The sequence below is a fragment of the Arachis hypogaea genome, chromosome 8, assembly GCF_003086295.3.
Source record: "Arachis hypogaea cultivar Tifrunner chromosome 8, arahy.Tifrunner.gnm2.J5K5, whole genome shotgun sequence".
Taxonomy (NCBI): Eukaryota; Viridiplantae; Streptophyta; class Magnoliopsida; order Fabales; family Fabaceae; genus Arachis; species Arachis hypogaea.
In genome coordinates this window covers 39,957,583-39,975,674 of record NC_092043.1, presented here as the reverse complement: position 1 = coordinate 39,975,674, position 18,092 = coordinate 39,957,583, and the positions used below count along the sequence as shown (strand labels likewise).

The following is an 18,092-nucleotide window of genomic DNA, read 5'->3' as shown; positions in this document are numbered from 1 at the left end:
TTTTATATTTTCTAATTAAATAGCACTTTTATTGATTAACAAATCCATTAAAAGACAAAGATTGTATTTTTCTTGCTAGAATACAAAAATCTTTCTTCATATTATTTGATAATCAATCATTTATATTTTCATATTGTATATACCTAATCCATCTTATTTAATTATTTTATAGTAATAATTTTTCCAATATATATATATATATATATATATATATATATATATATATATATTGTTAATAAGTATTTAAAAAATAATATGTTAACATGTATTTTAAGGGTATATTTAAGAACATCATAAAAAATATTTTATTAATAAAAATATTGAAATTTTTTTATATTTTTAATATATTAAATACATAAAGAAATTTAAAATATATCTAATCTATTATTATATTATTACAATGTATCATTAAAATATAAGATAATTAAATCCTAGTAATAATAATATGAATAGAATAATTAATAAGAAACATAAAGTTTAAATTTCTTTTACATTAACTGTATTGGAAAAGATAAAAAATTTTAATTATCTTCTTGTGTCTAATATTTTCCTATCCCAATTAGCTAATTCGTTTATAATATTGTTATGGGTCTTGATGATATGTGTTATAAGAATATATTTTAATATTATTATAAAAGAAGATGTTGTATTTAAAGTTGGGTAAACTACTAAAATTATATGGGTATTATATTAGCATCGATAAAAATATTTTGGATTTTGTTATTGGCAAAAAAATCCTAAAATTATTTTAAAATATGATAAAATTGTATAAAAATAACAAAAATAGAGTAAGTTTTTTACCATGACAGAGTATTTTTGTTTCTTTTTTTAATTATTTGAGAATATTTTTTTATAATAAAATTTGGAGATATTTTTGTCAGTAATAAAATAATTTAAAAATATTTAATAGTTTATTCTTAAAAATTATTGGACTGATAATTTTTTTATATTTTTAATATATTAAATATATAAAAAAATTTAAAATATTTTTATTATTATTCTTTTAAAATATGCTCTCCTCAAAACACAAGATAGCTAAATCATATTTTTATCTTTTGGGATGTTAAAAAAAATTATAGCTGATTTCAAATATTTAATTCAAAACATGGAAACCAACGTACTAAAGTTTTGCAAAGATGATTCACACCCTTTGACATTTTTTAACTACAAAAATGTGGATGCAATGAATGGGTTCTCTTTTGGTCATTTTTGATTAATTAATTAATTAAGTAGTAACATCCCAATAATTATTAGGGGATTAGGGTTTTAGCATATTAAAAGCAGGGGTTTAAGCGATTCGAGTGTGGGACCCACTAAAGATACGGTCTTGTCTGTCAGACCCGATGCCTGGGCCGCCCATTGCGGAGGAGAGAGACGCCAAAGCATTTACACTCATGAATCCACGCGTTCTTCTGGCGCGTGATTAATGACGCAGGCTTTTAACGGTTAAAGGAATATATCTGACAACTGTGTTCGTGGTGCGTGAAGTTCAAGCGCGTAGAAGGAACGGGCGCAGCAATCCCGCAATTCGTGCGGTACGTTGTTGGTTTATGAAAAACGATGCACCGACTCACTGGCATGGCACGTGTGCACGTGACACCCCAATCTCACGCTCACGCTGTTCTTTTTGTTTATTTTAATTTGATTGATACTATTACTTTGCAGCACTGTGTTCATGGATATAAATATAATAATACCTGCTTTGCTCCGTAGCTTATGTTATGTTGCGTCTAAGTGGCAATTGTTTAGGGACACGACCTTTCTTTGGCTTTGGGTTTTGTGTTTTGACCGTGAAATATAGGGTGCTTCTAATGCCTGAAATTACCGTATTGCACTTTAAGTCATATGAACTTGCCAAACATTAACAACTACTTAAAATTTTTGGGTGTGTTTGGTAACCAAGTTCAAAGAGAAGAAATACGTTTCGATATCTTGAAAGCTTGCAATTTTTGGTTTGGCAAAGTTTTGATTTATGTGATTTTGCATTCAAAACCACGTTTTCAAGAAGCAACAATTTTAAACTTCTGCATTTCACCAACGGGCTTTTAGCCATCAATACTCAATCTTTATTTATCTTTTACCAATTTTATCCTTTATCCATACTATTGTATTATTTATATTATTTTTATTTATATGAATTATCTTTTTCTATTATTTACTATTTTTATTTAATTATTTATTTAATATTATACACTTTTATAATTATAATTTTTTTTGTATTATTTTTATTTTTTTATAATATAATATATTGATCCTATTAAAAAAGTAAATTAAACAAAAAATTAATTATAAATAATAATAATAAAAAATTATAACATACTAAAAAAGAGTACTAAGAGTACTAAAAATATATTATATAAAAAATATCATAAAATTTTTTTTGATTTATTTCAATTACTACCAAGATAAATATTTAATTTTTTTTATTATTCTTAGTACTCTCTAAAATTTATATTTTGTTAGTTTTAATTAAAAATATATTTTGCCAATTTTTATATATTATTTTTATTTTAGTGTATAAATATTAATTTTATTATAAAATTAATTAATAAGATCTATTTAAATATCTAAATTAAAATAATATACAAAAATTATTAAAGTTGATGTCTATTTTAGTAATTTTGTCTCTAAAAGTGATTTTGAATAGTGTAATCCAAACAATATTTATTTTACTATAATCCATTTTGATATAAATATTGCCAAACATAAATCACTTAACACAAACTTACTTTTCATCAAATCAATTTTATTTAAACTCTCGTTTGCAAACTGTAATCTAAACGCACACTTTAGATACACAAGCATAGTTGAATCGTTATTTTTAGAAATATTTTTTTAAATAAAACTTAATCTTCACATTGATTTTGTAGGTACACATGAATTAAATAGTTTAGTTTTGTATTTTAAATGAGTTCAAATATGCTTTGTTAATTAAATGTAAGCCAATGCTAATCTTTTAACATGAGCAAATTAAGTTACTCGAATTAACTTAAGTTGTTTTAATATCTATATAAAAATTAGTTTGATTCATTAAAATGCATAAAAGAAGGGATTGGCTAAACCTAATGGATAAGGGAGGCCAAAAATTAAATATTTTGCTATCAAAATTTTAATAGATTAATAGTTATAATAATTAACCCAAAGTGTTGATATGGTTTTCAAAATATTAGATGGTTTAAATTTGTTTCTGAAAAATATTACTGCAAATTAAATTAGTCTTTCTGTTGATTAGATAATAATATGTTATAATAAGTGTCACATAATATTATAACATAATTATTAGTATGATATATTCTGATCATTTATTAATGTGTCATATTTTTTTTGGTGACTTAAAAGAAAACAAACAACAAGAAAGAAAAAAAAAACAAGAAACTACTTAAAAAAGATAGTATTGCTGAATACTACTTTCAAATTCCTTCTAAGGCAACGGAAGCTCCACTTGAAGAGAAAGAGTTCTCATTGCAGTTTTTTGCTATAATGTCTGTTACTCTGTTTACATCTTTCAAGATCAACCGGAGATCAGTACGGCATTTCTAAGACATGGTATTTCGGATTTTTAACACAAAATAATCAATAAAACCAGAGCAATCCTGTAAATTATTAACAATAGTAAAAATTTTCACACAGTCTGTCTCACAAATAATGTCTCTTTGTCCCGAGTCCCATGCTAAAAGAAAGTCTCTCCAAATAGCAAACAATTTTCCTTGCAAAATGCTACGACTCTCAATTGTTCCCAGATAGCCTCATTGCCACCTTCCCTTCCAATCTCTGCTAACACAAGCAAAACCAACCCGAGCACCATTGGCAGAATATAGCATCACAATTAATCTTAAAGGTACCCACTGAGGGGAGAATCCAAGAGTCACTAATGGTGGAAAGCATATACAGTCGTTGCAACTCAAAAATATTTCGAAACTCCTTTTCCAATGACAAAGCCGTACCAGTCACCTTGTCTGTGGTCAAATGCTCGTGAGGATGAAAGATCTCGTTATTCCTCAAACGCCAAATCCACCAGAGACCAGAAAAGAATCTAAAGGGGCGTTGTTTGCTATTATATACAAATCAACTCATCAAATCCACTGGTTGACTGGAGATTCCCAAAGCTTGCCGAACTAGCTAGACTTTTGGACAATCCCGAATGCGATGTAAAACCGATTCCTGACCTAAGAAACATTGTGGACAGCTATTTGTGTGCGAAATACCCTTCCTAAAACGAAATACAGCAGTAGGAAGAGCCTCCCAAAGGCATAGCCAGGCCAAAAATTTGTGCTTTTCTGGAACATATTGACGCCAAAGCCAAAGCCAATTACCCCTATATTCCCAACTAAACATCTTCTTACTGAGTCACAAATAACCACTACGAGTATCATAAACCTTTAAAACCGCGCCAGTTCAACACCAACCGACATCTGAACCAGCTTGAACATTCGGGTTATAAGAGTTAATGTTGCTCTGCAGAGACTGATTCAGAGGAGAATAAATATTCTCAAGGTTCTACTGTCCAGATGACCAAAGGTCAAAGATCCTGAGATTTGAATCAGAAATGTGAACATAATCCATCTCATGACACAGTTGCCCCTCTCTTCTCCATTTAGAAAACCAAAAGTTCTATTCCAAATCCCCAATGCACCAAATAAAACCTTCCTTCAGGATATCCCAAACTTGACATATACTCTTCCAAACATAAGATCCCCTTCTTCGAGACCGATTGAAACAATCATCCTTAAAAGAATTGTATTTCTCTGTCAACAGTTGAACCCATAGCTTGTCAGGATGGTGAAAAGTTGTCAAACTAGCTTTTCAAAAAGAGCAATATTAGCACAAAAAGGATCTCTAATTCTCAGACTCCCAAACTTCTTAGGAGTGATCAACACCTTCCAGTTAACTAGATTCAGACCTCTACCATCAACTTGACCCTTTCATAGAAAGTTTCGCATCATGAATTCTATCTTATTAGTTACCCCTTTAGGGAAGAGAGATACTTGCATGCAGTAAGTAGGAATCGCAGTCACTACCGAATTGAGCAAACAGAGTCTGTCCACTTTATTAAGCAATCTTCCTTTCCAGCTGGCTAGCCTTCCTCGAATCTTGTCCAGAACATCGTTGAAAGTTGTGCGTGTCACTCGAGAGTGATTAAGGTTCACCCTTAAATACTTGCCCAAGTTCTGGACGAATCTGATGGAGGACACTCCAGTAAAAATTTCTTTTCTTGTCGCTAAAACATTTCTGGAGCATAGCGCTTTAGATTTTTTCACATTAACCTTCATCCGAGAGGCTCTGTAGAAACTATCCAAAGCTACCATCACAGTTTGAACTTGCTATTTTTCGGCTTTACAGAAAAGAACAAATCATCGGTAAACATCAAATGAGAAATTCTTGGACTCCTCTAGAAATCGCAACCGGCTTCCACAAACCCCTATCAACTTGTTGATTAATAGAACATGACAATATCTCCATACACAATACAAACAGATACGATGATATAGAATCTCCTTGTCTAAGACCCCTGCTCGGAGTGAAGCTATTTAATGTATCCTCATTCCAGAGGATAGACAGTGAAGAAGCAGTGACACAACGCATAATCAGATTGATTGTTGGAGGAGGAAAGCCAAAACTCACAAGAGTTTGTTTCAGAAACCCCCAATCCACTCTATCGTACGCTTTCTCCAAATCAATCTTATAGGCCAGAGTATCTTTTTTTTTTAATTTGTCTTCTTCATGAAATGGAGAACCTCTTGTGCTACAATAATGTTGTATGGAGTTTCTCTCCCCGAAATAAACCCTCCTTAAAGAGGCTCCTATCACTTATTATTTTTACGTATCATCAATATATAAAAAATTAAATTAATATTTAAAAATTGATTTCTAAAATTTAAAAAGTGAGTCAAATTAGTTTTTTATACAATTTTTTAATTAATTTTGATATCATTTATTATAACGTCCCATTAAAAAAAGTGTCTTTACATAAAATAATAAAAAAATAATATATTATTTTTCATGTCTTAAATTACAAATATAAATAATTATCATTCAAAGAGATAATTAATGATTAAAATTATTAGTAATAGAGTAATTTTAATGGGATAAGTATTGTTTTGGTCTCTAACGTTGAGGGTCCGAATCGAAATCGTTCTCATCGTAATTTTTGATTTAGAATCATCCTTAACATTTTTTTTGTATTAAAATCGTCCTTTTAATTTTTTTCGGACAAAAATACCCTCACCCCTACCAATACTTACCTCCACCACCACCACCACCACCACCACCAACACTAAATCAAGAAGCAAAAACAGATGCAAAAACTCAAAATCAGCAGAAGCAAAAAGCAAGAAGCAGCAAAAGTAAACCAAGAAACAGAAGCAAAAAGCAACACCAACACCACCACCAAACCAAAAAGTAGAAGCAGCAGGCAACAAACAAGAAGCAGAAGCAAGAAGCAAGAAGCAAAATCAGAAAATCAAGAAAGCAGAAGCACGAAGCAGAAAGCGAGGTACAGATAAAACGGCGAGGCGCGCGAGGGGGCGAGGCAGCGAGGCTCGGGAGGCGGCGGCAGTCCCCCTCCCCTTCTCCCTCCCCCTCTCTCTCTCCCCTTCTTCCCACCCCCACCCCACTCCCGTGTCCTTTCCCCTCCTCCATGCGTGTTTTATTTTATTTTTTTAAAATTTTATAAATTTTTATTAAAGTAAGGATAGTTTAGGAATAAAATTAAAAATTTTATTAAAAATGACGATTTTAATACGAAAAAAAAAACGTTAACGATGATTCTAAATCGAAAATTACGATAGAAACGATTTTGATTCGGACCATCAACGTTAGAGATCAAAACAATACTTATCCCTAATTTTAATTTACACGTATATTCCGTGTACCAATTTGATGTATCTAATTTTTAAAGAATCAAAATTGATAAATCCTTTTTAGGACTTTTTGACCATGAATGATTAACCCTATAAAGTTTAGTAGATGATATATCTAAAGTTCTTATTTTTATTGAATTCAACATTGGCCTCAATCTATTTTACCCTTGCCATTATAATTATTTTTTGGTTAGATCAAAGTAAGACCATATGATAATTCTGCAAGAACAAATTAAATAAAGAAGCATGCACCTAGTGTCCTAGTTTGTATTGTACATTCAAAGCATCAATTGACAAGTTCCAAAAGTTGGACTTTTTCTTTTTCAGAGTTGATGTAAGAAAAACTGTAAGATTCCTAACCTTTATCTGAGTATGTTATAATGCAATGACATATCAAACGATTCCTTGACAACATTGATGTCAAAAAGAGGAGGGAAGAAAAAAGAGAGTTCATATTATAACTTTAGCTCTTTAAATTATACTCTTTGATAATCAAAATGCAGCGAAATCGCCCTTTAATTAAAGTAATTCAGTTTAATTTTCTTTGTCGTTATAGTCACCAAAAGAAAAAAAAAAAAGAAGGGTGCAAATAAATTAGCATGCAAGAAATTAATGTTTGTATAGTAACTATAGAAAGGACTAACACAAATAAAGAATTGCCATATATATATCTTGCAAGAATGTGAATTCATACTTTTTTCGATACGAACTTTTTTTTAACAGCGGGATAAACTACTAAAATTACATTTAAAATACTTAAATTTAAAACTAGTTTGGTAAAATTTTTATTTTCAAAAATAATTTATAAAACTTAGTTTTTAAAAGATAATCTTTTAAAAAATTATACTATTTATATTTAGTAAATAAAATAAAAAATAATTTTTAATAAACATAAATAAAAACATAAAATAACTTTTAAAATTTAAAATATTATAACAGACATTAATAAAAGAATTAAATTTGGATATTAATTAATATATATGGTTATACAAAAATATTCGGTAACAAAAAAAATTAACCAAAAATAGGTAAAACTTGTCTTATTTAACATTTATGAATATTAATTAAGACAAGTTTTGATTTTTTTTTTGTCTTTCTAACATTATCGAAAATTATATTAAATTTTTTATTTTTGATAAGTATAAATTAATTTAAAATAAAATTCTGTAAGTACTTTTAAAAAGCAACTCTAACTTTTAAAAGATACAAACACAAGTATTTAAATTTTTTATTTGATCAAATATAAAATAAAGTACTTGTATTTTTAAAAAACACAAATATCTCTTTAAAAATTTTTACCAAATTAAGTCTTAATCTGATAATATTTTTATATTTAAAAAAAGTATTTATATTCTTTAAAAACACAAATCTTTTATTTTATCTTATTAAATAGAAAAAATCATGTCCTTGAATTCTAAATCCTATACTAATAACTTTCAAAATTTAAAATTAAGTGTATTCTTGAAAACATTTTCTAACACAATTGTTGTTTTACTAGATTTATTTTTAAAAATTTAATATAATCTCATATATTAATAAATTTTTGAATTTACCTTTATATTAATAATGTCTATATAGTATTTATTTTTAAATTGTAAAAATTATTTTATAAAAAAATAATTGCTATTACTTGTATTTATTAAAAATTATTTTTAATTTAATTTCTCAAATATAATATTATAATTTTTTAAAAATTATCTTTCCGAAACTAAATTTAATAAATTATTTTAAAAAAATAAAAATGAATGCGTTTAACGTTAAAAAAAATCTAAAAAAAAATAGAAAACTAGGGTTTTGATTTGCCTTAGTTGGGAAGATTGGTTTTTGTAATGGGACAAGATGGATGAAACAGCCACTATGGTGACACTGGCCTTTTCAGTTCCAACCGTACAATAATCAAAAGCTTACTCCCTGAAATTAAAATATCAATGATATGCTTCATAGAAAAATATTAATAATCCAAACATAAACCTCAGAGTCCACCCTCCCTTATCACTTTTGACCGGAAAAGATTCTCTGCCACATTTGCCAAATTTGTGTCATAGTTATCCTTAGCATTTTGTATAGAAAAATCATTAAGGTGTGTTTGGAAACTTGCAATAATAATGAACCAACTCAGATCTATCTAATGCATATTATTTATAATACAATGCACTAAGACAATATCCTTATACACAATAGTCCTTGATTTATAGGACCTATCTTTTTTTAGGGTGACTCCGAACAATTTGAGGGACATTTAGAGGTTCTCATCATAACTACTCTATTGGCTTTGAAATTTGAAAGGAAAAAAATGTACCAATGTTTTGCTATGAGATTTAATTTGGTTCTGGTCCATATTTGGATACTGAATCATGGTCTACTTTTAATACTGATATATAGCTGTTTCAGGGAAGACAATAATAATATCAGTGAAAATATTATATTTTGTCCTCTGAAATAATCAGTTAATCACGTTGAATCAGACATAAAAGAGGTGATGCTGATTTGAACATTATTATATTGGGAAGGTTATAGACATAGTTTACAAAATGCAAGCTAAGTGTGGCTTTAAGTTAAAAACATAAATAAATTAAAAAATAAATGAAAATAGTTTCATGTTTAAACTGAGTGTGGTGGTAATTTAGTATAAGCAGATATGATAATGGTTATTTTTATAAATGAATAAAATAATTTTGAATCTAAACAGAATATAATTATATATTTATTTATTTATCAATTTTAAATTTTTGAAATAAATAATTACATGACACTAACAATTGTTTTAATCATATTTAGTTGGTTTCCATTATTAATGCATACAGGTACATTTTTGTTTTTAAGTCTAATTTGTGTCTGTTTTTCGTATTATATGTTCCAAAAATATAATTTACAGAACATCTCTATATTTTAAAAATAAATAATAATCTTCTGATTTTTTAAAATAATTTTCAGTCAAAAAATATATATAATCTCCTGAATTTGAGAATGTATAAATAAATGATCTTGTATAACAAGAGGTAAAATTTATAAAATAATTATAAAGAATAAAACTAAAAGAAGTCAACATACAATATTTTTAAAACATAAGAGGTATAATATATATATCCTATAATTTTGGGATAAAATATATTTTATATTTCCTTCTATAATTAATCTGTTAAAGTTGGATGCATAAAGAAGCAACCAACAAATCTACATTGGTCAAATGATGATATTTTTTTTTTTAGAAAAGGAACTATTTGACTTACATTGTTAGAAAATATGACAAAAATTAATTCTTTTATGCGGAGTAAATTTTGGTGTATTCCCATATTCTTAAATTTGACCCAAAGTTTTTATTTTTGGGCGATATAGAAATTTTGTAGGCAAATCACGATTCATACATTTAGGGTAATAGGGTTTGCATTTAGGTTAAAAACGAGATATATTGGTAGAGTAAAAAATGAACCTGTGGAGGATTGACAGATGACAAAGATGACATATAATTGAATACGTTGTAGTGAGTGAGTGAGAGAGTGGGTTTGAAGTAGCAGAAAGCTTTTTGGGGGGCAGAGTAAGAGTATGTTCATTTCTGGCTAAGAATAAAAATTGAAAGAGAAATTGATTGCCTGCTTTCAATAAAGTTAAAAATGAAAGCGTGCAGTATGCAGTGTGCATTATGGGCTTCATACCTTAATCTCTGCCCCTCTTAGTTAAATCTGTTGCAAAAGTACAAATTTTGGGTCAGACACCGTGCCAAACCCATCAATAACTCAAATCTTTGCCTCTTTCATTTTTTTTTATATTTATTATAAAAAAGTTGGATGAAATTTTTAGATTACTAAAAAAATTTCGTAATATTCTTTTTTTTTTGTTACTAATTTCGCAATATTCTAATAAACTAGCATGACTCTCTGGTCTCTTCTAGATCCATTACCTACTACTACACTACACGGCACACGACTGACCAACATGAGATTAATTTTATTTGAAAATAAGCATATATTATAATTTACTACAAAACTATTTTAAGTTGATTAATTTGTTAACAAGTTGTAAGTTTAGGTATAATATCTGGTTCCAATTTGAAATATCCAAAGAAATAAGTATTTGGAAATTAATGTTTAATTAGTTAAATTCTTTATTTACGAATTTATTCATTTAGCGTTTATTATTTAAAAGATTTAATGTTTAAAATTTAAGATAAAATATAAGATATTTATTAAATAATTAATTCTTTAATTAAATTTTATTCGAAATTTAATAATAAATGACGTAATTATTAAATTAAATTTATTACACAAAACAAAAATTAATTAATAATTGATCAAAATATGTTTATGATTCATAAAAAAATTATTAGTGTAAAAATATTTTATTAAAAATTGTCTGAAATATCCAAAAATTAGAAGGGAAGTGAGGTATGAAGATAAAAACTCACGCATAATTATTTTTAAAGTGATAAATTGATCTCTGATTTTTTGATCTGCAAATATTTGAGTTTTTGAGAATTTAAAAATACAATTAAGTTTTTGATCTCTTCAAAATATAAACATATTGATTTCTGAGTCTAATTTATTTAATTTTAAATATTCACACGCGTGCATCTGTAAGTCGATAAAATGAGAGTCACGTCTAATTTTTTTTTTAGTCTATATCCAAATGAATATAAAAAGTTAATATGTCTAAGTTTTGAAAAAGTCAAAAAATTAAATATATTTTTAAATTCTCAAAAATTTAAATATTTACAAATCAAAAAGTTAAGAATTTATTTATTTATTTATTTTTATATAAAATTAATAATAAAAATTGTTAAAAATTTTTAACTATAAATTTTACATAAAAATAAGTAGTGGTGGGTCACTGATTAAAAGGTAAAAAAAAAGAAGTGAAAATTGGAGAGGGATGAGATGAATGTTGGTGTTGTGGTGGTGTGTGTGGTGTGCTGTTTGTAAAGAGACAAAGAGAAGAGAGGGGATAAAAGGTGTCCCCACAGTGGGCTCAAAATATTTACTCTCCTTTCTTCCCTTCTTGCTACTCAGACTGCAGAGAAAGCAAAGCATGCGGAGGAGCATCCTCAACAATTGGTGCCTGCGGACTAGCACTTAACAAGCACATACCAGCTTACTGTAAAATAATAAGAAGAAGAAGATGGTGGGGTCAGGAGGTGGTGGTGGTGGAACAGGAGAGAGGAGCAAGGAGGCTGTTGGGATGATGGCACTTCATGAGGCACTCAGAACCGTCTGTCTTAACTCTGACTGGACCTACTCTGTCTTCTGGACCATCCGCCCACGCCCGTATGTCTTTCTTTCTCTCTTTCTCTCTGTCTCTCATTCTCTCATCTTCTTCTTGTTGTTGTTGCAGGAGAGTTAGAGGTGGCAATGGTTGCAAGGTTGGAGACGATAACGGCAGCCTGTATGTCTTAGTACTACCACTGTTACTACACTTTGATCTATGAATATGTTGAAAAGAAAGTTGGTGTCTTTGGTGCAGGATGCTGATGTGGGAAGATGGGTTCTGCCGAGGAAGGAGTGCAAGTCTGGTGGAAGACATGGACGGAGGAGGAGAGGATCCAGTGAGAAAGGCCTTCAGCAAGATGTCCATTCAGTTATATAATTATGGAGAAGGGTGGGTACTGGGTAGGTCTTTGTTTTGTGAAAATCTCCATGCTGTGTCTGTCTCTAATTGGGTCTCAACCAATTAATCTTAATCTTAATCTTAATCTTAATGTTTGGGTGGGAACAGGTTGATGGGGAAAGTTGCATCTGATAAGTGCCACAAGTGGGTCTTCAAAGAGCCCACAGAATGTGAGCCTAATATCTCCAACTACTGGCAGAGCTCCTTTGATGCTGTACCTCTCTCTCTCTCTCTAATCTTCCTTCTATTGCTTATGTGTACCTATCTCATGATTGATTGATTCATCCCAATCTTTCTTTTCTTTTTGGCCTTATTTATTGCAGCTTCCTCCTGAATGGACCGACCAGTTTGATTCTGGCATTCAGGTCACTCCACAATCATTCTTAGGCCTCCTCTTATTATTGCTCCTTAAAACATTTTTTTTTTAAATTTACCAATGATTCTTCTTGGACAGACTATTGCTGTAATTCAAGCTGGACATGGCCTTCTTCAGCTAGGCTCTTGCAAGATTGTGAGTATACTTAGTTTTGTATTCTTATTCACCTTTAATCTGCCTTAATTTCTATGGTGAAATCTACAGTGCAGTGGTGAAATTGATAGTGGAGAACCATTAGACGACAATTTAGTCAAACATATCAAATTGGTTTTTTCAGCTATCAACCTCTAAAATTTTACTTGCAAGTTTAGGTGAAAAGAATGTGTGTATGGTTGTAATGTTTTGGTTTTTGATTATGATATCAGATTCCGGAGGACCTCCATTTTGTGCTAAGAATGAGACACACATTTGAATCACTTGGCTACCAATCGGGATTCTACCTCTCACAACTCTTCTCTTCAACAAGGAACACTTCATCTTCAACTTCAATCCCTTCAAAACCATCTTCCATTCCAATTAGGCCTCCAGCACCACTCTTCAACTGGCCTCACAGGCCTTCGCTTCCATCTTCGGCCGCCTCAATGCTCTCCTCGCCCAATTTTGCTGCATCCAGGATGGGATTCCCAAACAAGGACTCTGAGACACACATGTTTCTCATGCCACACCATCACCAAGAGCATGGTGCAAGGATTGAGGACATGATTGGAACTAACACTACTAGTGGTGATCATGAGAATGATATTAAGTGGCCTAATGGATTGTCCTTCTTCAATGCTTTAACCGGCCGAACCGACGAAGCTAACAAGCTATTGCAGGAACAAGCATTGAACATCACTCATCAGAACCCCAATTCGGATTCTTCAAACATGCAACAAAATGAGTTCCTCAGCTTGGAAACAGGACACCCTGAAGGTGGTTCTGCTGCTGCAAGGAAAATGGATAAGTTCAAGAGGAGCTTCACTTTACCTGCAAGAGTTGTTTCATCATCTTCATCAACTTCCATGGATCAACATCAACAACAAGGTAATGCTGTGGAGTATAGGAATTCAGATGGACCTATGTTCCCGGATGTTATGGAAACCTTTTTGGAGTGATCAATGGAGGGGTTAGAAAACAAAGAAAAAGAAAAAAAAATGGGTTATTTGTATTCATTTTATCTTATATACCGAGTCAATATGCATTTTTTATACTAATAATTGAGTGTGGAAAAATGTATATTTGATCTGTGTATGAGATAAAATGAGTTTTCATAATGTTTCTATAAGAAAAAGAAAATGAATTATTAGAGTATATGTATCTAGGAAAAGCTATTTGTGTTTCCTTTTTACTTTCACCTCTTTAACTTTGTATCTTTGTGCTTCTTTTTTCATCTGTCTTCCACTTAATGAGACTTGATTAATGCTCACTTAATTTCTTTTTATCACTTTGCCTCCAACTAGACATAAAGTTTTTTTCATTCTGTCTTATGTAAGGTAGTTTGAATTTTATATGTTATGTTTAAAGATCATCATTGTACCATTGAGTAAAAGCTATCAAAATCTAAGGGATCCACTTATTAGTGACTTAGTTACCTCATTCTCTTTTTTTTTTTTTTTCATATATTAATATGTATGTTTAACTAGGGGTGTTATTTGTTTACACTCTTAAATTTTAATGTAAAAAAGTATTGCATAAATGTGATCCATTTTTCACATTCTTTGCTATATAAAGAATGTTGTATTTTTTAAAATAAATAAATTTTAATATTTTATTTACTATATTTTATATCAATAATTTAAAATTTTAAATTTAGCGTATTTTATTTTTTTTGTTTTTTAATCTTTAATTGCAAGTTACTTTTCATGGAGAGTTGCATTGTTTATTTTTTGAAGCGTAGCCTATAAATATTAAATATCAATAAAAATGTTGGTTTTATTATTTTACAATTATACAAATATAAGTGTCTAATATAATTATAATATTAAATGATACATTAATTTGGTGTGTGGCATACAAATTAAATCATGGTTAAAATCATGACAAAACAAGTAAAATAATGTCATGTAATAAGGAGGAAATTTTATTAGACACATGTTAATTACAGCAAAGATATGATTACCAACTTGTTGAATGAGTAGTGTTTGATTTATTCAGATATGGTAAATTAATATAGGGAGGAAAAGTGTCTAATCAATCCACTAAATAGGGGTGACAGCTACACTACTTCAAATGATTTTATTAAACCAACTTGATAACCCCTTTTCTTTGTATTCATAGTCAATTATATGTTTGATTTAGTGAGTCATTGCTATAGTTATGTCTTATTGGGTAATATTTTTATGCTTTATAGTTTATAGTAACCTAACAATGACAACACATCAAAATTCAAGTATCAAAATACTATTTTCTTTTAAATATGTTTCTTAATTTAATTTGTATGCATGCGGTTCTTCTTTTATTTGATTTTTTTTTTTCAATTTTGAAGTGATGTACGAGTGTAGACTTGAGTGTTATTTGATATTTATTGCTCTATGCCTTTTTCCCTTCAAAATGTGTAAGTATAATAATTAGTAAGTAATAACGTGATCTTTTAATACATGATTTTGAGTTAAAAACGTAGAAATAATAATAAATAGAATATATAAATCGTAAAAATAATATATATGTTGTTTCATATATATGCTTTCTATGTGTATTTTGTATTTTTATATACATGTAGTGTAGCATAGTTGAATAAATCCTACATGTTAAATGACTTTTTACTTTTTTTTTTTAAATTTCAGTAAACTCGAATCGAATTATTTAACAATAATTTTTTTATGATAAGATTTAAATATAAGTAAATTAACTAAGACACAATAAAAAATTTCTATAAAATAAAATTTTGATCTCACTAGCTTATAATCCTTAAATTTGTATATCTTCATAATATAAAATATTTTATATAATTATCTAATTAAATTTTTTTTGTTTTGAATAATTCTCAAAGTAGATAGCAATAGTAATAAATTTACAAAAGAGCAATGCTAGGGGGCTAGCAGTTTTTGTGATTGTTAGCCATCAATTGGTCATCAATGATGATTTGATGGTGTGAGATTGGTGTGAGATTTCATCCAATGGCTCATCTTCCTCTGCAGGTTACATGCTGGCCAAAATTCAACAAAACTGCTGTTCCCTTAGACTTTTCCTTTACAAAATAGTTATTTATGTTTTACACTAAGTCATTATATATCTGTACACACAAGATTAGTTTAATTTATTGATAATAATGAATAGAAATGAAATATTTTTAATAAAATAAACACTCATATAAGCATTAATAGTCTTGGAGGAGTTAAGGACTTAAGGTCAAAGTAGGTGAGGTGATGATATATGACAAAAACCATAGATGCACGAAGGGTGTAGTACTTACTACTTAGGAGTTATTAGGAGTAGTATATATTCATGATATTCATGAATCTCACATAAATTGATGATAGTATTGACTTGTTCTACTGCTAACAACAACTACTTCTATGACTTCCGGGTTCAGCCACTAAGGTATTTGTTTTCTAGTTTGACTCATGGGAAATTTCCAATTCATTATTGGAAGTTGGAGAAACAATATCGTCATATATCATTGCTTATTTAAATTTTACAAGTTCATTTAAATAGTTTCATATCTATATTCTAGATAAGAGTTTTGTTAATAAGCATTCTAAGGACATTATATTAGTTAATTGGATTATGCTATATGTATACTAAAATCAGCCATTAAAATTAACCATCAGTATAAAATATATATTAGAATATAAATATACATTGAAAATAAATTAAATCACATATATTTATATACAAATATATTGATGGTTGATTTTAGTAGCTGATTTTAGTATATAAATAGTATTTTTCTAGTTTAATTAGGATCACTTTTTCCAGGATATATATAATTTTTTTAAATTATTTTTTATACAATGATGAATACCTAAAAATTTTGAAAACTTTTAGTTATTTAATACAAATTTTATACATTTATACCCTTAACAAATGCCCCTAATTTGGGTCTTGTATATTATGAATTGAATAAAAGAAATACTAATATTTATATAACTATTCTACTTATTTAAGTTTTCGATAAAAAAAAACATTTCAATCTTTATTATATATTAAAAAAACATAAAACAAATTAAAAAATATAAAATTACGCTTCAAACTAAAAAAGACTATTACATAAATGTATTAAAAATATAATTATGTATATATTTTTTTATCGCATTAAATTTTGAGATAAATAATTTTATAATAATAATATAATTTTTTATTAATGATAAAATTAATAGTTATTAGTCATATTATTAAGATTTTAATAGGCTTTAAATTCTAATGGGGTTAAGAAGAGAGTGTGTGTGAGAGAGTAAAAGGTATATTCCCTGACAAATCAAAATTTATTGGAACACTAAATCTCGTGAGTACAATTTTTATTTGGGCTTAGCGTTTTTTTTTTTATAATATTGTATTCAAGGGAAAGATTAGTTTACATTATGGAGATCGTATATGGTTTATATTATATGAAGTTAAGAAGGTATATATGACTTTGAGATTCTTAACAAACAAGAAATAGCTACAAGTATTTGAGACATTGTCACATGCAATCTGAATTTTTTCCATAATTAATTTATATGGATGTGATTTATTTCCCCGTCTTCTTTTAAAATAACCAACTATAAAATTATAGGAAAGTAGTAATAAGCTAAGGAATCATAAGGAATGATTATTGTAATCAGTAGTTGTTATATATGCCGACTTATTATTTTCTTGTGTTTTTTTAATTGACAATGTAATTTTTACATAAATGGTTGAGTTTATAAAGAAACTCACAGTTTTGATAATAACAAAAAGTGTATATTTATGCAATTGTCTTTACATAAAGTTAATAATAATTTTTTTAAAATAATTTAATAAATTTAATTAAATTATTATTTAACAGTTTTTGACTATTAATTTTTAAATGAAGACAATTGTATATGAATTCTTTTTAAAAAAGTTCAACTTAAAAATATATAATAAACAAACATAATTTCTGGTGAAAGTAATTTCTAACAAATGTATCATTAGAAGATTTTCAATTAACATAGCATCAGCTGAAAACATAGATAGCAAGGTGTCACTTTTGAATTTAATTTCAATGGTGATTAAAAATAAAAAAGCTTTAACATAATAGAGACTGGAGGCATCATAAATTTATTATACAGCCTAGCTTCAATTCCATTCTTTTTAACTCATGCAATCTCCCTCATCAT

At 28.4% G+C, this 18,092-nt stretch overlaps 1 protein-coding gene across 2 annotated transcripts; it reads left to right on the top strand.

Moving 5' to 3' along the window:
• Positions 1–11,740: 11,740 nt before the first annotated feature.
• LOC112707429 (protein RICE SALT SENSITIVE 3) lies at positions 11,741–14,254 on the top strand. Of its 2 annotated transcripts, none has more exons than XM_025759168.3 (7): positions 11,741–12,118; positions 12,186–12,236; positions 12,315–12,449; positions 12,567–12,672; positions 12,782–12,823; positions 12,913–12,969; positions 13,200–14,254. In XM_025759168.3, exons 1-7 carry the CDS (start codon positions 11,973–11,975, stop codon positions 13,926–13,928), a joined length of 1,266 nt encoding a protein of 421 aa, XP_025614953.1. In that variant the 5' UTR covers positions 11,741–11,972; the 3' UTR covers positions 13,929–14,254. The 2 variants fall into 2 exon arrangements, with proteins under 2 accessions (XP_025614953.1, XP_025614954.1); XM_025759169.3 differs by having other exon boundaries at positions 11,814–12,118; positions 12,315–12,460.
• The last annotated feature ends 3,838 nt before the right edge of the window (positions 14,255–18,092 follow it).

Coding starts and splice junctions, on each gene's coding strand:
- LOC112707429 (XM_025759168.3), top strand. CDS start 11,973: ATGGTGGGGTCAGGAGGTGGTGGTGGTGGAACAGGAGAGAGGAGCAAG. Junction 12,119..12,185: donor TGGACCATCCGCCCACGCCC/GTATGTCTTTCT, acceptor TTGTTGTTGCAG/GAGAGTTAGAGGTGGCAATG. Junction 12,237..12,314: donor GGAGACGATAACGGCAGCCT/GTATGTCTTAGT, acceptor TCTTTGGTGCAG/GATGCTGATGTGGGAAGATG.